General features: G+C 43.4%; 1 protein-coding gene across 2 annotated transcripts in view; it reads left to right on the top strand.

Moving 5' to 3' along the window:
• The first annotated feature begins 12,762 nt into the window (after positions 1 to 12,762).
• MITF (melanocyte inducing transcription factor) overlaps positions 12,763 to 19,420 on the top strand; it is a 220,648-nt gene continuing 213,990 nt past the window's right edge. For both annotated transcript variants that reach the window (XM_042929959.1, XM_042929960.1), the window contains exon 1: positions 12,763 to 13,007. In XM_042929959.1, coding sequence (XP_042785893.1) covers positions 12,904 to 13,007 — 104 coding nt within the window. In that variant the 5' untranslated portion in view covers positions 12,763 to 12,903. The remainder of the gene's footprint in view (positions 13,008 to 19,420) is intronic.

A 19,420-nucleotide genomic window follows, 5' to 3' on the forward strand; every position in this document is an offset into this window, starting at 1 on the left:
ATGCGGGGCTCGAACTCACAAACCATGAGATCATGACCTGAGCCGAGGTTGGACACTTAACCAACTGAGCCACCCAGGTGCCCCAATATGAGCATGTTTTTAATATGAGAAGTTGTTCAAAATATATTATGTAAACAATTATACATTGAAAACAATGCATAGAATATTACCCATTACTTTGAAAGGAAGAGAATAGTTTGTGTGCATGTGTGCATGTACATATGCATGCATGTGTGTGTGTGTGTGTGTGTGTGTGTGTGTATAACACTAGAAATAAGTTTGGATAGTTGTTAGGAAAATACTTAAAAGCATTTCTCTCTGGTGGGTCAATGACAGGTAATTTTTTTCTTTTTGTTTGCTGTAGTATTTTCCAATTCTTCTCAAATGCACACAAATCATTTATGAAATTTTAAAGACAGTAAAGTGTGATAAAGGAAATACATGCTTTCATCACTTATGGCTCACTTTTTATGCTGTGTGGTTCTCATAGCTCTTTGATGTACAAATCATTGGGAAAAATGGGTAAGAGAAGATCCTAGATTAGGTACTCAAGAGAATCAGAAGGGTTAAATCTGTAATTTATCACTCTTTCTCATCACAATCATTGACATTTTTATTATTGACGCAAATGGCATATTAAAAATTTACTGCTTCTCTCCCTGCTTTCAAAAGAAATATGTATATGTTGTAACGAAATAAAATATTACAAGCATGCGTGATTTTGAAAGCCAAATTTCTTTATAATTCCTTAGTTCCTGTAACAGCTGTTAATGATTTAATCCAGGTACAACATTATACACACACACACACACACACACACACACACAATTTGTTTCTTAAATGAAAATAGAATTGACATACATCATTTGCAGCATGCTTCTTTTTCCCCATGTAAGATCTGTTTTGTGCATCTTTCTATGTCTGTTCACAGAGTTCAGTCTCATTATTTTTTTAACACACTTCTGTAGTATTTTTAACACTTACATATAATTCAACTGTAAGGATACACCCTAATTTATCTATAGCCTCTGTGCCATGGATCTAGTTTTTCAAGGTCATGAAAAACATTGCAGTGAAAACTCTTGTATATACATCTGTGTAACCTTTGTGAGAGTAGTTTTGCCCCATAGATTTCTAGAAATGGAATCTTACTCTTAATTTTTCATTAGGTGCCTGCCTTGCCGCCCACATTTCTTAGTTAATCTGTGGGCCCTACTGAAACAGTGGCAGAGGGCAAACAACTGAACTGTCCTGCTTCCTGTTAATTGGAGGTGCTCAGGACTCCTGCTTGGCCACACAGCTTCAATGTTAAGGAAACATGACTTCCTGAGTCTGCAGTGGCCAAAACGTTTGCTTTGGTTTAATTGCCAGTCAGAGGAAAATACATCCCGGGAGAGAGGGCCTGTCTCTACCTCATCCTCTTTTCTCATTTTTATTTGAGAAGCAGAGAAGTCCAGGGGCTGTTGGGGCACGATGAGGGATAGTAAGTTTGTCATTCAGGATTGTCAGATGACTTTTGTGACAGTGGAAAGAAGAATTCTATATGATAATGAAAACAAACAAACCCCACACAATGTCATGGATGAATCTTTGAAAAATGTTGAGTCAAAGAATCAAGATACAAAAGAATTTGTACAGCGTCATCTCTGATTATCTCCCGTTGTGTAACAAATTACTCCAAATCTTCTGGGTTTAATACAACAGAAATCACTTATTATTGCATATGCTTTCTGTGTGTCAGATATTTGAGAGTGGCTTGGAGCAATTCTGCCTCTGGGTTGCTCTTGAGGTTGAGATTGCAGTCGAATGCTTTTTTGGGGGTGCAGGCATCGGAAGGCTGGACTCGGGCTGAGGATCCACTTCTAAGGTGGTTCAATCACAAGGCTGGCAAGTTGGTGGTAGCCACTGGTGGGAGGCCTCAGTTCCTGTCCACAAGGGCCTCTTCAAAGGACCACTTGCATCTCCTCATGCTCCCCTCAGAGTGAACAATCTGAGAAAACTGGGAGGAAATCACAGTTAACTTTTGTGACAGCCTTAGAAGTTAGTCACACTAGACCAGCTCTGATTCAATATAGGAAGAGACCATTAAGAGACCTGTATCATTGGGGGCCATCCTGGAAGCTGGTGGCCATAATTTCATTTATCTGAAGTTCGAAAATAGGCAGAAAAACCCTATATTGCTTAGGGGCCAAGCTTATGTGTTAAAATTATAGAAGAAAAAGGGCAATGATCACCATAAAAGTGGTTGTCTTTTGAAGGGAAATATTTGTGAGAGGGTAAGGATCAATTGTGAAAGAATACATTTATGTTTTATGTACTTTTCCCAAGAGTAATAAGTTTCATGATTGCAAGAAAATACTCTTTAGAAAAATTAAACCAAAAGAGAATTGACATGAGAAACAGAAAGTGTTCTTTTGTCTTTTAGGTCTCAAACATAGGATTCCTGAAGGCTAATTGAAAGTCTGGCCAAAAAAGGAAAAAACAATAGCAACAATTAACACTTAAAATTAGCCAACGGTTCTTATGTGTTTCAGAAAATAAAAAGCAAATGCTTTATACAGATTTCCTTGCTTAATCCCCACAATAACTAGTTTATTTTTGATTATCCCCTTTTTTTGTAAATTAGGAAACTGAGAATTAGGGTGATTTAGGCATCCTACAGACCAGGCAATAAGTGGTAGATGTAGGGTTTGAATCCAGCCACTGTGCCTTTCTGATGCAGAAAAGAAGGTCAGACCATTGGTATACATTTTAACTCTATTTTTTGCCTAGATTGAACAAACTTTGGAAACCCTTAGCTGGATCAGTCAAGTAGTCGGTCCCAGTATGCGACTGGCACGGAGTAAGTACTGTAAACTATACTTCAATTAAAAAAAAATGAGAGGGGCGCCTGGGTGGCTCAGTCGGTTGAGCGTCCGACTTCGGCTCAGGTCACGATCTCGCGGTATGTGAGTTCCAGCCCCGCGTCGGGCTCTGTGCTGACTGCTCAGAGCCTGGAGCCTGTTTCGGATTCTGTGTCTCCCTCTCTCTCTGACCCTCCCCTGTTCATGCTCTGTCTCTCTCTGTCTCAAAAATAAATAAACGTTAAAAAAAAATGAGAGACTGAGGTTCCTGGGTGGCTCAGTTGGTTAAGTGTCTGACTCTTGATTTTGGCTTAAGTCATGATCTCAAGGTTTGTGGGTTCAAGCCCCGTGTTGGGCTTTGAGTTGACAGTATGGAGTCTGCTTAGAATTCTGTCTCTCCCTCTCTCTGTCCCTCTCCTGCTTGCACTCTATCTTTCAAAAAAATTTTTTTTTAAATGAGAGAAAAAAATGAAAAGAAACAGATGTTTCCTAAGTGAATAAAGAATTAAAGATTAATTTATTCTATTTATTTATTTATTTTGCAAAAATCTTGTATAAAGCACATTATGTGGCATGCCCTGGCTAATGGTCTGTGTGTCTTACAAGTATTAATTCTTTTACTGTTTTGTAACTGTCCCCTGATGTCCACTCTAATTCATCTCTAAAAGGTAAGTCGCTGGGGATATTCCCTTCTTCACTTGCCTTGAGGCAAGCTGGAAGTTTTCTATTTTTCCAAGTACTTGACTTTTGCCCCCTGGGGCTTGATATTTTAGCATCTTACTTTTGCAAATCAATTCCACAGCAGTACTGCTGAACTCTTACCCCTACTGGATTTGGGGGGGGGGGGGGGAATGAATGTATTTCCTTCTGTAACCTAACAAATGAGTCCTTGTTTTGTCAAACTTTCAGACAACTTTTTGGGTTAATGTGGATGGGAACATCAAAACCCTTGAGGTTTACCTTGTAAACTTCATGACGGGAAATGTGCATAAATCGTGGTTTATTTCAGTTTCTCTTTTTAGTTTCTTTAACAAGTGCTAAATAAGATTCATTCAGTTATTTTCTGGCATGATATTTCTCCAAATCACCCGTTAGCAAGTCTGAACGTGTCTGCTTGTTGTTCTAATGAAGAAATCTCAGCCTCCTTATCAGCAATGCCTCTGGGACACAGGCTAAATTCTACTGTGATAAATCAATTTAGACTGGGAGAGAGTCCTAGTGATGGAAAGTTATTTCGTTCAATCAATATTTGCCTGATGAACAAATGGACACTGGAAAACTTAAGTTAAAAATTCCATTTTAATTTGTATTATCTTTGCTATCATTATAAAAAGGAACAGTGTAAATTTGCTAGAAAACATATTTTCTTTTACTTGATGGCTAATCCATTTGTTTATTCAACAGTTATTGAGTATCTATTGTGGGCATGGTCCCAGCCCTCAGAGGGCTCACAGTTTGGGCAAGGGCAGGGGTGTGTTGGGTCTGTGTACCTGTTGGTGATGATAGTGGGGTAGTAGGGTTGGAGGGGGGGATTTGTATAAAAAGTTAAACAAATAAATATAATGTGGTATATTGCAGATAGTGTATTTGGGGAACTTAGGGATGGGGCTTCTAAATCAATATGGGGGCCTGGTGAGGGTTGGTAGGGTACAGCAAGACTTCCTGATGAAAGTAACATCTGAACTGTATGTTAAGGTTAAAGATGTGTTTGGGGCAAAAGAAGAAGAGAAAGGCACTCTGGACAGAGAAACAGTCTGACCTATTTCAGGAGCTCCAAACAGTTTGGGGTTGGTGAAGCTACTTAATATGGAAGTTAGAGAGTGATCTGAGAGGAGGAAAAGGGCGTGGGAGAATCCAGGGCCTGAAGAGCTGGGTATCTAATATTAAAGAGCCTGGTCTACATATCTATAGCAGTGGGGATCCTAAAATGCCTTAAAATAGGGAAAAGACAAGATGAGGTTTGTGTTCTAGAAAGATCTCTCTTGGCAAAAGTTCAAAAACCTGTGCTTTTTGGTGTAGCAATTCAATCTCCAGGCAATTGGTGTGAATGGGAGTAAAGATTTAGCCACTGAGAAAGAAGTGAAATGCTCTTTATCTCTAATAGTAAACAATTGAAAATAGTCAAAAGGTTCAACAATGCAGACATTAGAAAAATAAATGTAATAAATTTGAAAATGGCAAATGTGTTTTAGAAACATTAAAACGAGGTTTTAGACAAGGAAAGCTATTCATGATACATGAAAAGGAAAGGTGTGACCAAGAAGTGGTATATTCAGTATTACCTTTCGAATATTTACTGAGACTGTACATACATATATATCTATATAACGAATATATTGAACATTGAGTGACATATACTTAGGTATGGGTATCGCTGGAGAGTGGTATTATGGGTATTCAAAAATGTTTTTCTTTTATTTATCTGCATTTTGTAAGTTTTAAATAATAAATCTTTTTACTTATCCAATAAGAAGATAACTTTAGGGGCACATGGGTGGGTCAGTTGGTTAAGCGTCCGATTTCAGCTCAGGTCATGATCTCGCAGTCCGTGAGTTCGAGCCCTGCATCAGGCTCTGTGCTGACAGCTCAGACCCTAGAACCTGTTTCAGATTCTGTGTCTCCCTCTCTCTCTGACCCTTCCCCGCTTGTGCTCTTTCTCTCTCTTTGTCTCAAAAATAAATAAACGTTAAAAAAAATTAGAAGATAACTTTAAAATATTTTACATAGAAGCCAGTAACATTTGGCTACTTTGGTAGCTGTTTAGAGGAAGACAAAAAAAGCAGGAATGCCCTTTCTGGAGTATGTATTCCATCTTTTGGAACATTTTGTATTGTACTGCTTACTCTAATTCCTGTGACTTCAGATACCTTGGAACGAGAATGTACAGCATGACCTTTATTGATTGTTCTGTATTGGGTTTGGAGTCACCAAGTTCATACCAGGGTCAAATCACTCTTCCACCATTGCTGTTGTATTTGTGAGGTGAGAGCTACTTGGTGCCATTGGCTTGTCTTTAGGGTCTATTAGCTACAAAAGGCACTTTTTTGGTTTGAGTCTCTCCTCGATCAAATTTTAGCCACCCTCATCTGAATCTTCTTCTCAAATAGGCCTTGACTTTTGGGCTTCCATTTACATTGACCAATTTTAGCAACAATCCTGTCAAGATGGTTTGGCCATCATCCCCATCCTCCATATCCGATCACCTTCCTTATCTCCCATCCCTCCCCTTGCCTGCCTCAGGAAGAATCCTATTAGGTCAGTTTAGCAAAGAATTATGCTATGGCTAACCATAAGAGACTCTTAAATACTGAGAACAAACTGAGGGTTGATGGAGGGGTGGGGGAGAGGGGAAAGTGGGTGATGGGCATTGAGGAGGGCACCTCTTGGGATGAGCACTGGGTGTTGTAAGGAAACCAATTAGACAATAAATTACATATATATATATGTATATATGTATGTATATATATATGTATGTATATATGTATGTATATATATATATGTATGTATAAAAGAATTATGCTACCTCTTTAATACCCACCCACCACCTTCTATGTCTACCTCACTTATGTTCTGCTTCTTGACTAGAAATCCCAACTTTTCGTGGGGCATGTGGGTTGCTCAGTTGGTTATGTGACTGGCTCTTGATTTCAGCTCAGATCGTGATCTAATGGTTATGAGTTCGAGCCCTGCCTGGAGCACACTCCACCTATCCCTGCCCCCACCTTAGGCTCCATGCTTACAGTGCAGAGAAACTTGGTAAAAATGTAGGTTCTCAATCTCTACCCCTTCAATATCTTGATTTAGTCGTTCTGTTGCTGGGCTTGGATATCTGCATTGTAATGGCACCTCAAGCGATTCTGATGGACATGGATCATAGACAACCCTTTGAGAAGAGCACACCACTTTCCTCTCCTGGTCTACACAGCATATCACCCTTCCCTCTCCCTGGGCCCCTGTCCAGTGGCTCTGGAAAACCATGGTAGACAGTACTCATAAAAACAATATATTTAGAAGACCAAGATCCAGAGACTCCTGAGGAGCAATAAATGACCACAAGGTGGTCTGTGGCACCTCTGAAGTTGCAATGGTATTTGAGCATGTTCTCTTTTCTGGCAAAAAAGTGTACAGCTTTCAGATTCTCAAAGAAATCCACTATCCAAACATTAACCCTGCAAAGCCATGAAGCAGTTTTATGCCTTGAAAATTAATTATCTTCCCTCTTGATATGTTTCACGTCTGAGCTTTGTATAGCTTAGATTGTTTTTCTCCGAGCACGCCCATGTCTGGGCACATAGTCTACTGCCTTGGCAGATGTAGGAAGGACATATACTGGAAGGGTAGTGGTGAAGGCTTTTCTGTTGAATGCCTCATTCCCTTCTCCTCTATTATCCTTTTCCTTAGCATTTTTCTGTCATTTATATTGTTCTGGGCCTTTTTTGCCTTCTTTTTGAAGTAATTGAACTGGCTTCTTCTTTTGAAGTAACTGAGCCTGAGTGGTTCCGTTGATTGAGCGTCTGACTCTTGATTTTGGCTCAGGTCATCATCCCAACCTCGTGGGATGGAGCGTCAGCTCCACGCTAAGCCTGGAGTCTGCTTAAGATTCTCTCTCTCGGTCTCTCTGCCTCTCTCCCATGCTCTCTCTCTCTCTCTGTCTCTCTAAAAAATAAACAAAAATTATGTAAATCGACAGCCTCATTCGTGTTCAATCCTGTGCTCATTAAAATATGCTTCAAATAAGAGAAACACAAGTTGAAAAGGGGGGTAGCTTTATGTGTTTCTGTCTACATAACTGAATTTTTTGCTCCTAGGGAGACTGCAAAATGGTGGGTTTTCTTTGTTTGTTGTTGTTGTTGTTGTTGTTATTGTTGTTGTTGTTTTTACCTTAAGTCTCTAAAGTAGTGAGAGAGAAACAGGGTAGGGAATGGCTTTGGGTAGCTAGCATCCTTGCAGTCAGAGGTCAGAGTTTGGGCACAAAACCTAGGTCTGCCAATTGCATCAAGCCTTGACCTTGGACAGGACAACACCTAGGTGAAGCAGCTGGGACTCAGCCTAATCCCTTCTGGTGATGGGCAGTTGTGGCTATATCCAGTTCCCAGAGGCAGCATCTCGACAGTGTGCCATGTTCAGTGTCAAAGGCACAAGCTGTGATGTTTCGTGACAAAGTGTTATCGGTGGTGGTGGCTTCACTAGCCCAGTTGTATGGCATAGATTTTGGAGTTGTTCCTGGTTGCACAACTTCTGCGCCAGGTCCTGCGGCCCTTCCAGAAGGTCTGGGGTTACTCAGTCTACTTTCAGTGAATTGCTTTCTGCTGAAATCAACCATCTCCTGTTGCTCTTGGATGTTTCCTCCGAACATACCTTGAGCAGCTTTGCTTCCACATCTTCCTCATGTCCCGTTTCTCCTTTTCAACGACATGTTTTTTAAATCTAACTTTATCAGCAATGGTATACCATTTAAAAAATCATTCTGACTGTTCCCTTTTTTTCTGTTTATTTATTTATTTATTTTTTTAAATTTTTTTTTTTTAACGTTTATTTATTTTTGAGACAGAGAGAGACAGAGCATGAACGGGGGAGGGTCAGAGAGAGGGAGACACAGAATCTGAAACAGGCTCCGGGCTCTGAGCGGTCAGCACAGGGGCCTGATGCGGGGCTCGAACTCACGGACCGCGAGATCGTGACCTGAGCCGAAGTCGGCACTCAACCGACTGAGCCACTCAGGCGCCCCGCTCTGTTTATTTTTTAACATGGAGATGTTAAAATGTACGCAAAGGTACGGAGAGTTGTATAGTAAACTTCCAAAGCACATTACCCAGTTTTACCATCTTATTCACATTTCCGCTCTCTTTTTCCCACTTTATGGGGGGATAGTATTGTATGGAGTATTTTATGGCAATTCCCAGACATCATATCATCTCACCCATAAATACCTTATATGTATGTCTGACTATCAGATAGGAACTTCGAAAATAAGATAAGCACGATGTCACTATCACACCTAATAAAGTTAACAATAATTAAGAAAATCTTTTTTATGTTTATTTGTTTTTGAGAGGAGAGAGAGAGAGAGAGAGAGAGCGAGAGAGAGAGAGAGAGAGAAAGGAAAGACAGAGAGACAGAGCACCAGCCAGCGAGGGGCAGAGAAAGAGGGAGACACAGAATCCGAAGGAGGCTTCAGGCTCTGAGCTGTCAGCATAGAGCCTGACGCGGGCTCAAACTCACGAACTGTGAGATCATGACCTGAGCTGAAGTTGGACACCCAACCGACTGAGCCACCCAGGCACCCCAACAATAATTTTTTAATATCATCCAATTCCAGTCCATGTTCCTACACTTCTAGTGTTCTCCAAAATGAATTTTGACAATTGGTTTGTTCAATCAGACCCCACATAATATGTACACGACATATGTGGGTGATATGATGTGTCTGTTTTCCCAATTTGTTTTCAAAATTAAATATAATTCACATAGATCTTATGTATGTCTCTTACTTCTTTAAAAATCTGTAGCAGTTCCTCCTTTCTCTTTATTTCATGCTATTTATTTTTTGAAGTATTTCCCAATGTCTTGTAGAATTTCTCAATTTCTTTGTTTGTCTGAGTGCAACCTCACATGTTCCTCTATCTCCTTTCCCCCCCTAAATTGGTGGTTAGATCTAAGGGCTTGATTAGATTCAGTTTTCATGTTTTATGTCCTATATTTTTCTCTTCTTTATTTTTCTTCACTTTATTTATTTTTAATATCTAGCTTAGTCACATCTCCTCCAAGAATTCTTCACTTTATCTCCACCTCTGCCCTCGGTGGTGGCTCCTTTCTCAGACACATGTAGCATTTATCTATCTATTTATTTATCTATCAAAGCATTTTCACTTCTATTCTTAAAAAGGCAAGGACTAGGTCCTGAGTGCAGAGATCATGTATGGCTCAGAACTGCTATTTTTCTCCGTATCTAGCACATAATGTGGCTGACACAGAGTAGGTGCTCCATAAATAGGTGTTGAGATAAATGGATATGAAAGTCCAAATCATAGATCAACTATCAGCTGCTTAGTACTTGCCGCCTTCTATGTGGTTTCTCACTGGGTTACAAGCCTTGACTCAACTCCTGGACTATGAGTCTCTTGAGGGCAGAGAGGAAGTCAAATACATTCTTGTAGTCTGGTTACTTAACACTATGCTCTGTTTATGACCAACGCATGTACAATGTGTCTTCAAGTGAGGACCCTTTCACATTTATCCTTGCTGTTGGATTTTTATAAGCTTAAATGAGAGGTGCGTGTGACAAGCATGAGCAAGAGTAAAATATTACATAAATGTAGGTAAGTGTGACAATAATAATCTTCTGTACTTCTTTTGCTCTTGTACTCTGAAGAGACCCAATCTCTGTTGAAATGTATGAAGATATTGACTTTCATCACCTTTTTATTTAAAAAAAAAATTTTTTTTAACATTTATTTATTTTTGAGACAGAGAGAGACAGAGCATGAACGGGGGAGGGTCAGAGAGAGGGGGAGACACAGAATCAGAAACAGGCTCCAGGCTCTGAGCTGTCAGCACAGAGCCCGACGCAGGGCTTGAACGCACAGACTGTGAGATCATGACCTGAGCCGAAGTCGGCCGCTTAACCGACTGAGCCACCCAGGTGCCCCTCATCACCTTTTTAAAGAAAAGGTATCTAATCCTAGGGTTTAATTCATTCATGAAGAGGGATTACAGGGCCATCTACCAGGGGGCCAACTTTTTATCATGTGGATTAATGGTATGGCCATCCCTCAAGATGGGCCATCTATTTAAAGGAGTGAAAAGCTTTTAGGGTGATTACTCAAAGGTCTTTTGGCTGCAACTGACAAAAACCTAAAGCATAATAGTTTCAGCAAAAAGAAAAGAGTTTTGGATTCATATCTCTGAAAAGTGTAAGGATATCTGCTTCTCTGATTGTTGATCTTATCTTACTGTCTCATTTTTGGTCAGCTTTCCAATGTGGCCATAAGTAATTAGCTTTAGGTTGTCTATGTTTGAACACCAAGCTTCCACAAAACAGACAGTCTTTCCCTGTTGCCCTGTAGAAAGGTTCAAAGGAGAACTTTTAATCATGTTACTGTCCTGTGTCCATCCCTAAAGGAATCACTGTGGCTAAGGAAAAGGGGTCATTCATTGGTCAGGATTAAATCACATACCCACTCTCACTGGGTGGTAGATGGCGCTCTAAATGACAAATGTGTCACATGTGACGGAAGAGGAGTTTTCCCCAACTCAGAGTAGGATGAGACTAGAAGAAAAGGTGCAGGGGAAAAATAGCAGCTGTATGTGCCTCAGGGCAACCTCAGCTCAGAGCTCTGTAGCCTACAGATCCCTCTGGAAGGTGCACTTGTCTGGTGGTAAGTTCAGGGCTCTTAGTTTTCTTGATAGTTTTTTCCCCTTCACGTTTGGTCCCTTTGGTCTAGTAGGTCACTACTTGATATGAGTGCCATAATGGGCTGTTCCATTTCAGTTCTAAAGACGTTACACAGTGCAGTTCTAACATGAACTTCTTGATAGCCTTTAAGGGGTCAATGGAATTCTGGGAGATGCCCAATCATTAATCCAAACTTCTTAGAATTTTATCCTAGCATGATCATTTAGTTTAATACTTCTGGAAGGAAAAACTCACAGATGAAATGTTAGTCTGAACGGAATATGTTTAAGATATTATTTATTTTTAAGATATTTACCTTAAAGAAAAATAAAAGAATGACCAGGAAGCATCATTTTTAAAGACTACACATCACCTTCCCTTGCATTTGACCTTGCAACATCTTCAAAAACAGGTTTGCTAATCTCCTCTTTTACAGATGAAGAAATTGAGGCTTCTAGGAATCAATGACGTGCCCAAGATTACACAGTGCTTTAGACAGGATTTCAGGATTTCACCTCTGAGTCTCATAACTTTAAATACCACCCTCTCTCTACTGCCTCCCTGATGCCTTAAGACATTTTTTAGAAGAAAGAACACATTCTACTGGAAGTAATCAGAGGAAAGGTCTGGAAGTAAACATGAGCCATAACTGAGCTTTTTATTCTGTTACCTAAATGAGTGATGGGAAGCTCAGGCGGGAGGATGACACTCAAACAGTTTACGCACCCCCAAGTTCACTCCTGAATTGTTAGGACAATCTTGTTTGAACTCCCAGACAAGTGAGAAATTAAAAGCAGACAGTGACGACTCTGTTAACTTGGTGCCTTTTAAATTAACCGGACCTTTCAAGTGCTGCTTTAGATTAAAAGTGGCTAATTGGATAAAGGGAGCAGAGCCACTCAGCTGGATGGATAGTATTGTAAAAGCTCAGACTGAGTTACAGAAAAGGAACGCACAAGAATAATTTTTACGATAATGTTTTAATTATAAAGTGAAGGCAAATTCCTCCACTCTATTCCAATCCGAGGACAAGGTAATATGTCACCGCGGCGCTGAAAAGCATACAGGCTGATAGATAGTTAGGTCCTTTTATTTTAAGGCAGGCTTGAAGGCAAAAACTTTCTAGTGCCAAAACCCTTCACGATTAAAAAAAAATTTTTTTTTAAAGGATTTGGCGTGCCCTCGCAAATATCTGCACAGGGAGTAGGGCTGACGGTAGGAGAGCAAGGCTGAGGCCATTCTTATTAATATTAAATAGCCACGTCCGTATCCTTGAAGCAAGAGAGGAGAGAGGAGGGAGAGGAGCTGCTGACATTGACAATGAATCCAAACAGGAGTTGCAATAGCGGTGTCCACCACGTTGCCTCTGCCCCCGCCTGGCCTTCTGGGAGTTGTAGTTTTCACGGGAGCGGCTCCCCTGGAAAGCCAGGAACGCCCCGTCCGGACCGAACTACAGATCCCAGGCTGCGCGCGGCCGCCCGCCCCTCCCTCCCGGGTGCGAGTGTAAACTCGCCGCGCCGGGGCGGGTGGCCGCGCGCGGGTAAGCGGGCTGAGCTGGGCACTGCGCGGGGGCACACCGCTCGGGGGACCCAGGCCCCGCCACCTTCCCTCCGCCCCAGGCTCTGTTCTCACTTTTGAGCAGTGGAAGGACGGGAAGCGGGAGCCATGCAGTCGGAATCGGGGATTGTGCCGGATTTCGAAGTCGGGGAGGAGTTTCACGAAGAGCCCAAAACCTATTACGAACTCAAAAGTCAACCTCTGAAGAGCAGGTGAGTGGTGACAGCTGGAGGGAGGCGCGGAGCGCGGTTGGGGGCCCCGTGCCCCACACCGTGGGGCGAGGAAAGCCGGTTGTCCGGGCTCTGGGACAAGGACCCCGTGTCCTTGCCCGGGGGCAGAGGGCGAACTGCCCCCGCAGTTGGGGGGCCGCGTCCGCCCGGGCGGTGCGCCGCCGGGGGCTCCGTTCAAGTGCGCTGCGGGGGCGTCGCAGGCAGCCTAAGACCGCCGGCCCAGGTGAGGGGTCCCTGGGCACTGCATACTGGCCGCTGAGACCGGGTGGGGGCAGGGGAGCGACCGGGCGAGCAGGTGGGGGAGGAGGAGCGCGGGAACCGGACGCTGTCCAGGTGGGAAGGAGGAAAAAAGAGTTTCTAGTGAACCTCTTTTCTGAAGATCCCGGCGGGCTGAGTACTCGGAGAGGGAGTGCTTGGGGTGGATTGAAACGCGACGTTGATGGAAGCAATTAATTCTTTGGGTCTCCTCCTCGGAGTCGGGCTCCTCTGGGAAAGTCCGCCCCTGGCCGCCTCCAGGTGATGTTTCCCGGAGCCCCGCCTCTCACCTTGCCCACCTGGGCACGGCGGCTCGGGCGGGTCGGGGGCAGCGGGTGGGCGTGTCACCTCGTTCAGATTAAACAACTCCCTGGGCACTAGAGTCCCATTCAAATCCAGGCCTTCCCTGGAGGGAAAAAAAAGAAGCCTCGTAACTGGCGGGTATTGGGACAGACCTGCTTGGCAGGGCCCCTGCTTGGCAGCGACACGCGTTTAATTTGCAGGGGAGTTCAAAAACTTTTTGGAGAGAAGTGAAGACACCCGCTGGTCTGGCGCCCCACCACCTCTAGTGCCCATTTCTTATGCTACCTCCGTTCCCACTCCGTTCTGTCGGAACGGGTTGGGTATCTTTCTTTCTCTGTCCGGGGGCCGCTCCAGACATTTCCCGTGTTTACGAAGAGGGACATGGTCATTGGAGGTTGTGATAGTAGAGAAGGTTTTATGTCCACCCCTCTCAGTTCTGAAATAAGGTGAAGCTATAGCTGGAGGGTTAAGCAGTGCTTCTGCACACCCATCTCAAACCTTCCTGCCTGCCCCTCACGTGGGTAAAGTCAGGGTGAACAGACCTGGCTGGCAGAGGGGGAGGAGGGTTCAGTAATCAGGGTGAATGAAGAGAAGGACAACTGGCCGGGGGGTGAAGTAGTACATAGTCCAGTCTTTGCTTCTGGGGTGCACGGGGCTCCTGTTTGCTCTAGCCGCAGGCAGAGCCAGGTTTGTTTCCTTCGGGGCTGCGTCAGGACTCTGAGTCCAAGTTGGGGAAGAAAATCTGGGAACGGCGTATCCACTTCCCCAGGTTGCTGAAGCAGCCTCTTTGCAGTCGCTTCACAGTGATTGGAAGGAAATGCAGTTAGATGCCTACAAGCAGCCTTTAGTTGATGGTTTCTCTTCATAATGGCTGTTTTGTGTGTGAGAGGAGATTGTGTGTGTTGGGGGTGGGGGGTTTTGAGTAATATTGTGTGAAGGGTATTGTTGGTTATGCTCATTGGGGCTTTATGTGCATTCGGCTGAAGGGACCAGTGTTTTACTGAGCAGTCTCTGCTTTTGCTTCTATAAGCAAATGCTTACATGGCCAGAATGAGGGAGTGAGTGTTTGAGTGTGTGTCTGTAGTCCTGAAAGAAATGAATTAACCGGACTGTTTGGAACATTTTTGATGGGAGCTGATACATAACATTAAATGAGTTTGAGAGAGTGAGGAAAATACCATCTGGAAAAACCCAAATGAGTGCCATGAAACTCATGTTGAAGGATTTGGGCCTGTTCTTTTTCAGAGTCGGCAAAAAATTACTTGCAAGGGTGAGCGTCCTCGGTAGCTAGCTAGCATGTGTAAGGAAAAATGTGGCTACGTGGGAAGCAATGGCTTCACACGTTGAAGCTAGAAACAGGTGCGGGACAGAACCGGTATGGAGAGGAATGCTAAATTAAAAAAGTTGTTGTAAAACTTGTCTGTGGAGCAGACACATGCTCTTTGAAATAAACCAGTTAAATAAAATCTGTGAATAAATATATGGGGTTGGCAAAATTTCCCTATACTGTTTTCCACAGTTGTCTAACTTATTGTCATCGGCATCTGTTGTGTGACTTTAAAAGGGCTACATGTTGTTGGGGGCCTCCTCATGGCTTTTTGTCTGAAGTCTTTGCCAGGGTATCTCCTTTCTTGCAACTCTTGGTTGGAAAAAGTAGAATTTGAAAGGTCAAGACTGCTGTAGCCATTTCGTCTCTCAGTTATATTCCCTAGATCGTCTCTTGGAGTTGAAAATATGTTCAGAATCTGCCCCCCTCTCAGCAGGTCCCCTGCTACCACTTTGGTCCAAGTCCTCACCAGCCCGTGCCATGGTTATTGCAGTAGCCTCTTGCTTTCTACTGTTACCCCTTCCGGTGGATTTTCTATGTGACAGCCACAGTGTTCCTGTTAAAATTGGTTCTCAGGCAGGATAGATATTGCTGCCCTCCCCAGGGGTCATTTGACAATGTCTGGAGAGATTTTTCGTTGTCAGAATGGAAGGGTGTTGGTACTGGTCTTTAGTACATAGAGCCCTGAGATGCTGCTAAACTTTCTGTAATGGACAAGGTAGCAGCAGAGAATTATCTGGCCCTGAACTGTCACCGCTGAGGCTGAGAAACTGTGGCTTAAAACGTGCCACATCATGTCGTTCTCTGCTTAAAACTCTCCAGTGGCTCTTAGTTTCAGTAACACTCGAGATCCTTTAAACGGCAAAAGGCAGCCTGTATGGTCAAGTTCCCTGTCAGCTTCCTTGCTGTCCCGGAACACTCTGGGCTCCTCCACCATAAGGCCTTTGTATATTGTACTTGGCTGGTGCCTCTGCCTGGCCCATCCTTTGCCCAGAGAGCCACAGGACTCACTACCTCACCAACTTCAGGTCCTTTAATATTCCTAGCAGGCCTACCTTGACCTCACTAGGTACAATCACTATCCCTCCAGACTCTCATCTTCCTTGCCCTGTACTATTTTTTCCATTGTACATCTATTATAACCGACTCTCATTTCTACTATGTTTATAATAGGTTCCTCCACGCTAGACTGCCAGCTTCAAGGGAGCAGAGATTTCTGTCTGTTCCTTGTTTACTGTTGTGTCCCTAGAGTCTAGAGCAGAGTTTCTCAACCTCAGTGCAATTGACATTTCATGCTGGATTACCCTTTGTTGTGGGCACCGTCCCGGCCATTGCAGGATGTTGACCAGCACCCCTGGCCTCCGTCTACTAGAGGCCACTAGCGCCCTACTCCCAATTGTGACGTCCAGAAACGTCTCCAGACACTGCCAAATGTCCCTGAAGGGTACAGTCACGCCTGCTTAGAACAATTAGCCTTGAACATTGCCTGGCACGGGAATGATTTGTTGTTTGAACAGGTGTTGCTTTCTCCCTTAGGAGTCCACCCAGGATGGGGTGCTTGGTTCTGATTTTGCCTTCAACCTGGCGGCCTTTTAAAGTAGGTATCCATCAGGGTCTCTCCAAAGTGGAGATTATATATTCTTCATTTGGGATGAGCTCGGATGTGCAGGTGTTTCATGAGGAAAGACACGTTTTCATTCCTAACCGAGACCTCCTGGCCTTTAGGAGTGTGAGGTTGCTGGAATTAGATCACGTGACCCTCCTTTTGGTCATAGTCACTGGCAAATCTGCAGTGGAGGAAGACACACGATGAGGAAAGGTTCTAATGAAGAATTGTTTGCAGTGTGGTTCCCCCAGCAAGATTTTTGAAGCCTCTGTGTGTTCTCCTGGGAATGAGCTCTGAATGGAGGGCGGCAGGGGAAATGTGCCGAATTTCAAGGGTGAACCCAGAATTCACACGCTGATGCAGTCACATCAGGGAAACAAATGTGGAGCTGTTAAATGAGCTCCTATCAGTGTAGGCACTCTCTCTAGGTCTTTGGGACCTGAAAACAGCATTTTATTTTATTTTATTTTATTTTATTAAAAAAAATTTTTTTTAAGTTTATTTATTTTTGAGACAGAGAGAGACAGAGCATGAACAGGGGAGGGGCAGAGAGAGAGGGAGACACAGAATCCGAAGCAGCCTCCAGATTCTGAGCCATCAGCCCAGAGCCCAACGCGGGGCTTGAACTCACGGACTGCGAGATCGTGACCTGAGCTGAAGTCGGACGCTTAACTGACTGAGCCACTCAGGCGCCCCTGAAAACAGCATTTTAAAACATGTTAGCCTCTGTCAGGTTTATGGTCCTCTTATTCGATTGACTGGGTGCACAATTCTGTGGCTTTGTACTTGCTAATGCCCTTTTCCTGGACAGACTTCAAACTTGGCCTAATCTAGTTCCAGTTTCTTCTGTCAGAATTTTAGTTATGTTTCAGATAACTGTTGTTTAACTTCCTGCAAATTAGAAATGGGAATGAGGGCAAGTCTTGGGTTTATTATGGCAGGACAGGATACAGCGGTGGTTTCCGAAAGCTGATTCCTGGAGACATGTGTGAAGTTTTCACAGGTTTGTGGTGAATGAGAAAGACAACGACTGTTGTGTCACACGCGCACATACACGTGTTTTGGGATAAGGCCACTGCCATTTCTTGGATTTATTCTGAGAGTTTCTCTCCTGTCTTCGTAGTAAAACTACCCTTTCTTTTATGAAATGATAGTCCATTCTTGGCAAAATACAGCTGTCAATCTTTTACTGGTTTCTGAGAGTTGTCTTGATTTTTCTGCCAGTCCAGTCTGCAGGGAATTGTCAGCATTATTCTGGCATCACTGTCTCCAGCTAGCTGAGACCTTAGGCAGGCTGGGTCTAACTAACTTTAGTTTCCTCATCTGACAAATGGCGGCCTGCATCCTAAGGGGTCTTAGGAACATTCGCTGTCATGTTGACTGTGGAAGAGTATTAGCCTGGTGCCTGGCCCATAGTAAGGGTTCAGTAAAATGTTAGCAAGTGGTGTTCTTGGTGTTATTTCTTTATTACTTAACAGTGAGTCCTGACATTCCATGAAGCATTTGCATGTGGTTGTCCTTGGCTTTCTACCTTAAGGCCAGGGTTGTTCGTGAACAACAACCGATCTCCTAATGAATACTACTGCCACCTAATGTTTAGATTTTTTTTTTTTTTTTTTTTACATTTTATATTTTTGATCCAACCCATAAAAATTTATGCCGGTTAAAAAAAAAAAGCAATTGTGGCATCAGTACCTACAGAAAACTTCATATTCAACATGTGTCTGTTGAGCCCTGTGCAAATTGCTTGTGTAAATTAATACCAGTAAATGTAGCTAACATCTATTGAGCATGCATCACGTGTCAGTGCCTATTCTATGTGTTTTTATGTGTGTGGACTTAATATTTGCACACCTGCGAGAGATGATAATGATGAATAACAACATTAATGATCTTAATTATATTTTTAAAACTGGTAATTCTTAACGCAGTGCTTACTACCTGCCAGGACCAAGTCTGAATATTTTACTTGTGTTAATTCAGTTAGTTTTCACGTCCACCCTGGGTGTCTGTGCTTTTATTATTCTTATTTTCCAGAGGAAGAAACCAAGGCATAGCAAGTAGATGGGCCCAGGTTTAACCTGAGGCCATCTGGTTCTAGCCCCAGAGTCTTGTCCACTAGCCTGTACCGCTGTGTAAAAGGCACTGTGCACGACAGCAGAAATGGAGAGGAACATCATTCTGCATCTTCTCTAGAACTCTCAGTGGGTGGAGCACCTGGGGGGCTCCATCCGTTACGCGTCTGGCTTCAGCTCAGGTGATGATCTCACGGTTCATGAGTTTGAGCCCTGCATCCGGCTCACTGCTGTCAGCACCAGGCTGGCATCGGATCCTCTGTCTCCCTCTCTCTCTGCCCTTCCCTGGCTTGTTCTCTCTCTCCAAATAAATAAATAAACTTAACTTAAAAAAAAAAGTCTCTGGGTGAAGGAAAGAACACATGGATCCAGCTAACCATTCAAGACAGAGTGTGACCTCATGGGAAGGTGGGCATCAACAGTGGCCATTTCCTAGAGGACGGGAAATAGGAGGCCAGTTTTGTGAACGAGCAGGGCTCTATGAGTTTGGCCTGGACGTTCAAGCAATACTCAAGCATATTTCTCTATAACATTAAATAAGATGTTAGACACCCTGGAAGACATATCCTAAAATAGACTTCTGGGGTTTTGGTTGCCTTTCAAATGTTTAAGCAGACTCTCAGACCTTCCTCACGGTCTGGGAGCTCCTGGTGGTGGCAGAGATCTGATGCGCGTGAACAGGTTCAGAGGGGGCTGTCCTGAAGTGCTGTGCCCACGGCTCTGTCACTTAACTGTGACGTGTGTGCTTGAGACACTTAGCTTCGAGGAGCCTCAATTTCCTTACCTGTAAAATGGGGCCAACATACTATTGGTAGAAGTTTTAATTTTT

This window comes from Panthera leo, chromosome A2 (genome assembly GCF_018350215.1).
Source record: "Panthera leo isolate Ple1 chromosome A2, P.leo_Ple1_pat1.1, whole genome shotgun sequence".
In the NCBI taxonomy this organism is placed as follows: Eukaryota; Metazoa; Chordata; class Mammalia; order Carnivora; family Felidae; genus Panthera; species Panthera leo.